Consider the following 10,000-nt stretch of genomic DNA (forward strand, 5'->3'; position numbering starts at 1 on the left):
TCTAATAGGCCTTTTGCAACAAACGATCCCATGGTACAAAATCCGCCATGCTGGAGGGCAAGCTCATTATAATTCCCCCACTGGGGCATTAAAACAAAGGCAAGTCAAGCTTGACTGGTTCAGGTCTCTTTGTTTTAATGTCCCAGTGGGGGAATAATAATGAGCTTGCCCTCCAGCATGGCGGATTTTGTACCATGGGATCGTTTGTTGCAAAAGGGCTATTGCAATCGCCTACGGCGAATCGAATATTCATCGACTTTAGTAGTTTTAAACAGCTTCATAACAATGACAGAGTCGCGAAGACGTCGCTATTGACATCGCTGATTTTTAGTCTTAGATGTTTCACCAAACCTCGTGTTATTCGAAATTATTTATTTGATTTTTTTCTAGCTTGCTGATGCTGCAAGGATAAAAGCTTCCCACAAAGAAGAGATGTTTTTTTGTTCCTTTACTCCAAAGAAAGGCCGAAAGCTGTTGACACATGCACAAAATCGGTACTTTCGCTAAATATGACTTTAACTACAAGCAGAGTTTCAGTCACCTTCTCGTACCACTAACCTCCATAACGCCGTAGCTAATACGGTGTCGTCACAAAGTAGACCCTGAGAATAAACACAAAAGATTGCAGCGAAAATTCTAACCTCACAAACCTGGAAAGCTAGAAATCCTACACACCAAACATCAATTCACTGTTTAACTGCATTGAGTTCACACTCATTTGGTTTTCAATGAGCAATGAAAACCTAGAACCATAGCCCAGTAACTGATATTGCCAATCACAGCAGAATCAGACAATTGCAAAGTGTACTGAAGCAAAAACACTGTCCTGGACAGTGATTGACCACAGGAAATGACGATATTGTAATATCACGAGTGAATAGGCCTTTTTCGATATATTAAAATTCAGCTTGATAGTGAGGCAGTGAGGACAACGGCAAAGGAAAGTGGATGACATGTAAATATTTTTCACATTCATTCCAACGTGTTTCTATTGTTTTTGTCATCACTGCCTCGGTATCAAGCTGAATATTTGATATTTCGAAAATGGCCAATTAGAGTGTTGTTTTCCCGCGAAAATCAGTTGCCAAGTCCCTGGAAAAAAAGGGGCAGAAGCAGTCACTTGTGACATGGCTTCTTCTGATTGGTTAAAAGTGGCTGCCCTTTGTTTCGCGTGCAAACTGTCTCTACTAAAAATAAATCCATTAATGTATCTGTGCTGGTGCAAACTATGGCTACGTGGCTACGGGCTAAGTTGAAACAATGGCTCGACTCCCATCTCCATAAAACACAGTCAAAAATAAAAAAAATAAGCCTCATGGTATACCGCGATTCTTAAAGCGTCAAAAAAGAGTGAGGCACTCACGGAGCCACTTAGCCGGGTATCTGCGAGGCCACGTAGCTACATAGCCACGTAGAGAGTGAGAGGAAGGCACTGCAGTAAAGAATAAAACACAGTGGTTAATCTATACCTCGTCCAGGGCAATTGTGAGTCCATAAAACTGTTTGAGCAACACACGCATGTTATCTCGCACAACAACTGAGTCGATTGTCTGAAATAAAAGGACAGCATTTTTTAAGCTATGAGATTTTCCCCTTTTTGTAGAAAATGGGATTCTCTTCAAGCAATTCCGAGAGTCTTCATCATTATAGAAAAAATCTTCTGAGGATATCTAATACTCAAAATTCTTCGCAAAATGCTTCCTCTTCAAGTGTCTCTAAGAAGTCCGAAGCCACTCTCCCACCTCCCCATCTTGTCCCAGAATAAACTTAACAGATGGGTTACATCGGTCAGTGGTTTAGGGGGTTGGATCTGTTGCTTGACTACACATATACAACCAGAGAATTGACAACACTAATACTTGACATTGCCAAAACAACAACCACACGCGATCATTGATATGAAAGCCATACAGCAGGACCTTGCACCAGAATGCTCACCCCAAGATTTTTCATTCTCTCTTCAACATCGAACCACATCATTTCCACCAGCTTTCTATACAGAAAACGACCATCCTTCCCCTCAGCCTTAAGTCGTACTAAGCACATCCTTAAAAAAAGGACAAAGAAGAAAAATCAATACTTCTGATTTGATAATAAGGAGAATTCTAACCACAAACGGAAGCTTGATCGAAATTATTAGAAATAATCACTTCATAACAATGTCAAAAAATGAAGCTGGAAAACATTCATTTTTTGACATGAAGTGTCAAAAATCGATGTTTCCTTCATACAATCATACTACATGTAAGTCAATTATTATTTTTTGGTTTTACCAGGTTATTTGAACACGGGTATTCTTTCACAATGATTATACAGTCAACTCCCGCCTTGCCAACACCTCTCTATTACGGACACCCCGCTATTACGGACAGCAGCTAAATCCCCGGCGAAAGTTACAGACGTTTGACTGAAATAAACTCCCGCTATTACGGACTCTCGCTATTACGGACTTACGGACACTTTATTCGATCCCAACGTCACAATTTTATTGTTTTCTCTCTCGTTATAGCGGACACCGAGCAGCATCTTGGAATATTTGCACACATCATCAAGTCTTTTTTTCCTGCTTTTTTGATTCAAAGAGGGGAGTTTAAGGTTGCTAATGAATTAAGTCTCCTTGGCGACAAAGTGGGGGAGAAGTACACAGAGCCGATAGGAGCGATCTCTTAAGGCAATATGATGGCTGATGCAATCAATAGCTGATGTTCAGGTTTTTCTTTAAAAATACATTTTTTTAGAAATGTAGATTACTGTACTTCAGTACAGTGGGAAACCAAAACGATGCATGTGTGGACATTGCTGCAACATACGATGTTTTTTTGCGTACTTAGTACCGTACACAAAGGGTACGTAACTCCTGTTCTGTTAAGTTCTGTTCTGTTTGTAAATAAAGTTTTGACGCCCTTTACGTGCGACAACGGGTCTGAAAAAGGTACTGGAGTTAACGAGAATGAACACACACGCGACCCCTTCTGTAAGTATGGTTTAAAATTAAAATTTTCTCGCACCCCGCAAATCCGGACTCTCGCTATTACGGACACCAATTCGCGGTCCCGAGGGTGTCCGCTATAACGGGAGTTGACTGTAGATGCAAACAAGTTTTTCCTTTGATGTTTCTGGAAAAGGAACGAAATCGCTCACAAGGTTGTGTCTAACGGTTTTGTTCCATAACACGTTAAACGATTACTGATTACTAGGTGGCTGACTGACGGATGACTAATGGCGACAGACGCTAATGGCCATTAAATAGCTAAGCGTTAGTGTACGTTTTCCCATGTAAGGTCACATGTTTGGGATAAGAAGTTGCCCTTATATGCATTCTTCATCAAATTTGACAAGTCAACTGAGACAATGCACTCACCATATATGTAGATGAAGAACAATAAACCATGACTGGAATGTATCAGGCAATTCACAGGCTATGGAAAAATTGTTAGATAAATGGTTTACAGGTATGCCAACTGTACCTTCGATAACAAGAGCTAACAAGCAAGGATACTACTGTAGTTGAATGGCCTTGCTCCAAGTGCCTATTATCTTAGTTTTCTTACTGGTAGAGCATCCGAATGCATAGTTTAGAGTTCTGTTAGTAGCACTAGGATTTTCGTGAGTAATCATTAGCCACCCTAAAAGAAAATTAAAATCTCTTCAAACCTATTCAAAAACTCATTATATGAGCTTATTACAGACTATCAAAACACAGCCCAATATAATACTCCTCCTTAGAATTCTTTATATTATATTAAACGACAGTGATGAGGGCCAGCTTTTTTTTCTTGTTTGCTAACATCTTTCTCCTCACATTTTGCACCATTGTGTGGACTCCAGAGGGACATGCTTTTTGTGGAATGTTTTTGAAGCCATTCAATAAACTTGCATGTCATGATTTAAAACCACTCGGCTTTGCCTCACAGTTTTAAACCCAATAAAACACTGCTGCTCATTTATTAAAGAGTGCTAAAAATATCAAAGTGGGTATTCTCATACTTCACGCAAAGGAGATGGGGAATAAATAAACTTATCTATATATCCTTACGGTGACCCAGGCTACATAACTTTTAAAAAAGGTGCACCCTAAAAAGAATTGAACCTTTGACCTACTACGGAACAACCTGCTCCCACAATGAGATGACTTGATAGCTTAGTAACAGAGCAGTGCAAATCATGTCATGGATTTGACTCTGAGTTTAAGTAAGTCTAGGTTTGTTTTTATCTCATGAAAATATAATTCATTTTCCCTTTCTCTCCACAAAAAAATATCTCCAGAAATTTTACGTTGAAAGGAGGATTTGTTTCCCACATGTACCTTCAAAGAACTCTTCAAAGTTCATACCATCAACACAACATTGGTACATACTTTTGGCACTTCCTATTAACACCTAAAACAAAAAACATTAACGTGATTTAAACATTTTTACTGACCCAATCCTAACCCCAATGCTAACAGATCATAGGATGGCAATGCACATGGTGCTCCGCGTACTGAGCAAAGATAGCCTTGTTTAAACTCCAGAGTTTAGTAGTTGAAAGGAAAGGTCTTCAATTTTTAATACCCTGGACAATTCTTGTTCAGAAAGAAACGTGGCACTTTCTACTTGGTTTTTTAGTCTTTGAGTGACTGTCACACCATATGGCAAGAAAATCATTAATTATTTTGGGCACCCTTCTTGAGTGTATACAAGAAAAAATTGCAATTATTGCAAAGCAAATAATATTAATATAGGATAACTACCGTAAAATTATGCTTGCGTAGAAGCCGCACCCCTTATTTTGACGATCAATGTTAAGAAAAAAACCGTCAAGAACTTCACTTGTGAGGACATTTTTGTCGCAACTTCAAAACAAGTCCAAGAAACTTTTAGTTCACGACTACTTGATTTATCATGCAAATGGTCCGTGTCTCTTGACGACTTATAAATCGACTATAAATTACAAATTCACTCAATTCTGAATCGTAAAAGTATCTGTTTGAAAGCCCTCTCGATTTAAAATCCAATGATATGAAATAAAATATATTCAAGCTAGACACATACAATGTGAAAGATCGTGAAATACCCCCAACAGAATTTGTATCCATGCCATTCATGGTGTACTCTGGAGCAGGGGAGTAGTACAGTGTAGGAGCTATGCCACTAAAAATTATTTACAAATTGGAAACTTCTAGGAAACAATTAATGTGGAAAAGTGTCATTCTCTGAATAAGATTGACAAATCTCAGGCCAGCTTATTAAGGAAGATGGCTCTCAACTACCAACTGGGACTAGTGGTGCATGTGTTTTCTATAAATAGAAGTGATGTCAGATTTCCATTGAAAAAGCTACCTCAGAACCATCCATGTAACCTTTTTGTAGGGCTCTTTGACTAAAAATATCTCTTAGCAACTATTAATTGTCTTTCTGTAGTTCAACGCCACGCCTTCAATAAATTTTTTTTGTATTATAATATTAATAGCATAACAAGGAAATAATAACCATTTCCTTACCGTATTCTTCACCATAGGTGCAGCAATAAACCGTAGAAAGCTAATGATTTTGTCTATCATAGTGTCACTAGTACTGCTCATCCCTTTTTCTTCCATTGTATTCACACTCCCACCTGAACCCTGAACAAAGCGTGACAAATGAAACAACCAATAAAAATTTTGATGTATCATAATTATTTTCAACAGAACATAATTTTTAGAAGAAAATTCAAGGATGAACTTAAATGCATTAAAATTAGTGACAATGAGAAAAAAAAACCCACAAATCATCACATGCTGAAAACCCAAAATTCAAGGCCATTGGCCACAGCAACATATCCTGGTGGTGATGAATGTACCGGTAAGACAAACAGTGGGGTAGGAATTGTAGGTCAAGCATAGGGTTAGAAATTCCTGTGCTCCATCTACTGTAGGTAAAAATATGATGCTGCAGCATCCTTCAACTTGTACACCAGCTTGAATAGTTTCAAGCCATTCCTCTCTCATAATAATTATTAACCTCCAATTACAACCGGTATGATCTTCACTTCTTGACACTTTCACACAGCCTGTCATAGTATACTGGGTTAACTCCAGGAGCAAGTTGCTACCCGCAACCTCAGGTCCTAGGTCTCCTTAATGTCCAAAACACTTCTAAGAATCCTTGGCGTCCCAAGTAGAGCACTACTCCAATCTTTTCCAAAAATTCCTACAGTTTTTTTGACACAGTCCCCAGAGTGCCAACGACTACTGGGACAACTTCCACTTGTATTATGTCCACATAGTTATAAATTCCCTTTTTAAATCTTTGTACTTGTTAATTTTTTCCAGTTCTTTCACTCTTACTCCATTGTCACCAGGTACTGCTACATCAAGTATCAATGGCTTTCTCTTTTCTTTGTCCATTGTAATCAAGTCCGGTCTCCCATATCCTCCATGTATTTCGTGAATGCATTGGACTTTAAAATCACACAATATCTTACATTGTGCTATTCTCTTTCAGCTTTTGAGGTTGGTGTTTGTACCATTTGTCAGCACGTTCTAAGCTTTATTTTCTACACAATTCCCAGTGGATGTTTCTGGCTACATTGTCATGTCTAGACTAATTATATCTGTCTAGACTAATTATATCTGTCCAGACTAATTATATCTGGCTAATTATATTCATCCTTATAACACTAGAAACTCATCCAATTCCAATTTTTATATTCCATTAGTTCGAACTAATATACGAAAATTTTTGCTTACCACTATTAAAAATGCTTGGTCTTCTTGCTTCATTATTATTAGTATTATTATCATCATTATTATTACAGTTGAACCCGGCTATTTCAAACTAGGGTATTCCGAGTTCCCCGCTATTTCAAACTACAGTGTTGAAAAGTGAAGTAAAGGCAAATTTGTTTCCCTTTCAAAAAGCAAAATAAAGCAGCGCTAGCCCACGTCGTAACTAATGAATAACTTTCGAATGAGCTCTGATTGGTTTAGAGTTGCTTTGTTGCTAAGTGAAATTTCACACTCTATTGGCTTGTTCGGCTAACAAGCTACACTGCGTCACAAATGTTTATTCAAGATCATCATGTCCTTGAAGCGTAAGCGATCCATTCTTTCGATAAAAGATAAACAGGCTATAATTTTGCGATTAGAGAAAAAAGGAAAAAGGAACCAATTTGTCAGCTGAATATGGCGTTAGTAAACGGCAGATATCTGATAACCGCAAGAGCAAGGGAAAGATCATGACGTTTGCCGACACGTGTACAGGTATTCACAACGGACAGTGAAGATGTAGACCATATTGTTTTCCAAACGATTTGTAAATGTTTTGTTTCACGATTAAATGTCGCTTTCTTAATTTATTCAGTTTTTGTTCCTCATTAATATTCATATTCTCAATTATCCAGACCTTCGATTATCTGGACTATTTCGTCTAGTCCCAACGAGTCTGGATTATCGAGGTTTGACTGTACTGTACTAACAGTGTACAGTGTAGTTGTTCATTTCTCTTGGTTTTGCCCCCTTTTTTGACTCACTTTACTTCAATTCCCTGCTTACTCGAACTACATGTAATTTTTGTTTCCCATGGACTTGATGCTTTTCTTTTATTTCAAAGTTTAATTAAAATGGTGGTTTAAACTAACTTCTGCACACAATGAGAATTGTACATTCCACCAGTCCTGTAAATAAACCAAATGATTTCTGGTAGGAAAGACTGTAGATATATACTAGAATTCCTCTCTGCACTTCTACATTGGCAGATAACTATAATATATTATTCTTTGCTCTTAGACTAGTTGAAATTAAGAAAATGTGAAATTTTCATTTAAGACCAAAAGGTCTTACAGGGTCACACTATATTTCGTATACAGTATTTTTATGATGACCCGGCTATTTTGAACCCCCACTTAATCAAGCTTTTTCCTCTTTCCCTTGTGACTTTGAAATAACGAGGTTCCATTATTATAATAATTGTAATATTAACTTTTATTATATTTTCTTTGGAGATGTAATTGTTGAATGATGAGTACCTGTACTGTTGAGGACAACCTTGTATTTTGTGTAATAACACAACTTGACGCTCCACGAAACATCTTCATCATGGAGCTGTGTTCACGGACAGACAGCTGCTTTTGCCTGACAGAAGAGCAGCTCAAAGGAATCTACAAATACAAAAAAAAATCAGAGCAAAGCTATTAACAATGCCTTTTTTGTTTCTCAAACTTTTTGAAATGCACAAGATGCCTAGATAATTTTTTTGTGGTTTTGTTGTTATGTGTAAGGTTGAATACTATTTAAAGGGAACCTCCACTAAAACAGGAATATATCTTTAAAATAGTTAACATAACGCTCACAATCAAAATTGTTCGAACGTTTTCCAACGGGAGCGTTTGTATCCGAAATAATTAAATTTTAAAAACGGTTGTTTTGGTTTTCAAATTTCCCGGGCGCCGCCATCTTGAATAATTGTGACGTGTCATGGTTGCCCTATTGTTTTAAAACAAAAGCTCTTTGTGCAAATACAAAAGAGCAACCATAACACGTCACAATTATTCAAGATGGCGGCGCCCAGGAAATTTGAAAATCAAAACAAGCGTTTTTGAAATTCATTTATTTCGGATACAAAGGATTCCATTGGAAAACGTATGAACAATTTTGATTGTAAACATTATGTTAAATATTTTAAAGTTGTATCCTTATTTTAGTGGAGGTTTCCTTTAAGACACAATTAAAAACATTTCCCTACTCCCAGGTCCAATAAGACATGCATGTCCGGTAATCCTGTTCACCTACAATGGCTGAGCTCCCACTAGCACTTGACAGGTGCCATTGTTACAATGTATTTTTCCTTGCTGCTGTTAACACCAATGTAACACTAGATCAAGTTGTGTCAGGTTACACCTGACGTTGTTGACACCACTTGTTGATGCAACCTCCCGGCTAGCATAACACTGAGTTCTGTTAAATGATTGGTCGACCTTAAATAAATTAGATTACACACCACACAAACCATGCTTTCAGAGTTGTAAACATTGTTTGTAAATCAGTCAGTGTAAAACGCAGACTTCAGTCTGCAGACCAGGGGTAAAATGCAGACTGAGGTTATAACGTAACTGTTGAAAAAGCCCAAACCCCTTAGAAATGCTAACCTTAGGCTTAATTAGGCCTAAAACAATATTTAGGCTTCACTATGAGCATTTCTAATGGGTTTGGGCTTTTTCAACAGTTAACAACTGCATCAAGCTGAGAGGAAGGTGGGTGCCTGGGATGTCCAGGGGCCTCCGCTGTGATCAGCCAGCCCTTAAACAGTAAAACGCTCCCATGGCTAGCAAATCCCTGCAACCCAACCATGAGCCCCTATACACAGGGACATCCAGCTACCCATCACACTGTAATAACAGTGAAAAGATAAAAAAAAAAAAGGTGGGGTGTAGTGGGAGGGAAGCAGAAAAATAAGAAAGCACTACTGCTGAAAAACAACTGATGAAAAAAAAGCAAAGGCCACACAACGCTCTTCCCGACGTGGTTCGAAATAGCCACTACGCTGAGACCACATGACCTACGTGAGCCTGTGCATGTATGCCTGAGACCAGCATCTCTTTGTTGTTAACTTGGTTAAATTTCATTTAACCACATTTAAATTATAACCTCAGTCTGCACTTTACCCCCGGTCTGCAGTTTGCAGTCTGCATTTTACACTGACCTGTTTGTAAATATACTTTGATTTTGCCAGGTTGTGTTGGCAACAGTCTGTGGCAATGAGCTTAGGAAAGTAGCCAGTCCTACTTGAAACAACTTCACTCCGTTGTAACACCGTTTTTAATAGCGCTAGTGGAACCTCAGCCAAACTTTCTGCTTCAACAAATACAGTTGTAAGTACAAGGTCTCAAAAGTGAGCCTGCATCGAATCCGAAGCAGCTGAATACATGAATTATACCTGTATTATAACGATCACTTCACCACCAGCATCAGAAAACCAAGCAAAAAAATTGTTCTTTTAAATACCTGAAAGGCCCTGACATTCCAAACGCCACATAAACGTCT

General features: G+C 38.1%; 1 protein-coding gene across 1 annotated transcript in view; it reads right to left on the reverse strand.

Moving 5' to 3' along the window:
• Window positions 1-10,000, reverse strand: part of LOC138033721 (ubiquinol-cytochrome-c reductase complex assembly factor 1-like) — an 11,374-nt gene that overhangs the window by 1,148 nt on the left and 226 nt on the right. The window contains exons 1-8 of the mRNA XM_068881523.1: window positions 9,962-10,000; window positions 7,987-8,118; window positions 5,483-5,602; window positions 4,307-4,379; window positions 3,362-3,419; window positions 1,939-2,047; window positions 1,470-1,550; window positions 559-602 (exon numbers count right to left, since the gene is read on the reverse strand). The exon at window positions 9,962-10,000 is cut by the window's right edge and continues 226 nt beyond it. Of these exons, the coding sequence (XP_068737624.1) occupies window positions 559-602; window positions 1,470-1,550; window positions 1,939-2,047; window positions 3,362-3,419; window positions 4,307-4,379; window positions 5,483-5,602; window positions 7,987-8,118; window positions 9,962-10,000 (656 nt within the window). The remainder of the gene's footprint in view (window positions 1-558; window positions 603-1,469; window positions 1,551-1,938; window positions 2,048-3,361; window positions 3,420-4,306; window positions 4,380-5,482; window positions 5,603-7,986; window positions 8,119-9,961) is intronic.

Source organism: Montipora capricornis, chromosome 14 (assembly GCF_036669925.1).
Source record: "Montipora capricornis isolate CH-2021 chromosome 14, ASM3666992v2, whole genome shotgun sequence".
In the NCBI taxonomy this organism is placed as follows: Eukaryota; Metazoa; Cnidaria; class Anthozoa; order Scleractinia; family Acroporidae; genus Montipora; species Montipora capricornis.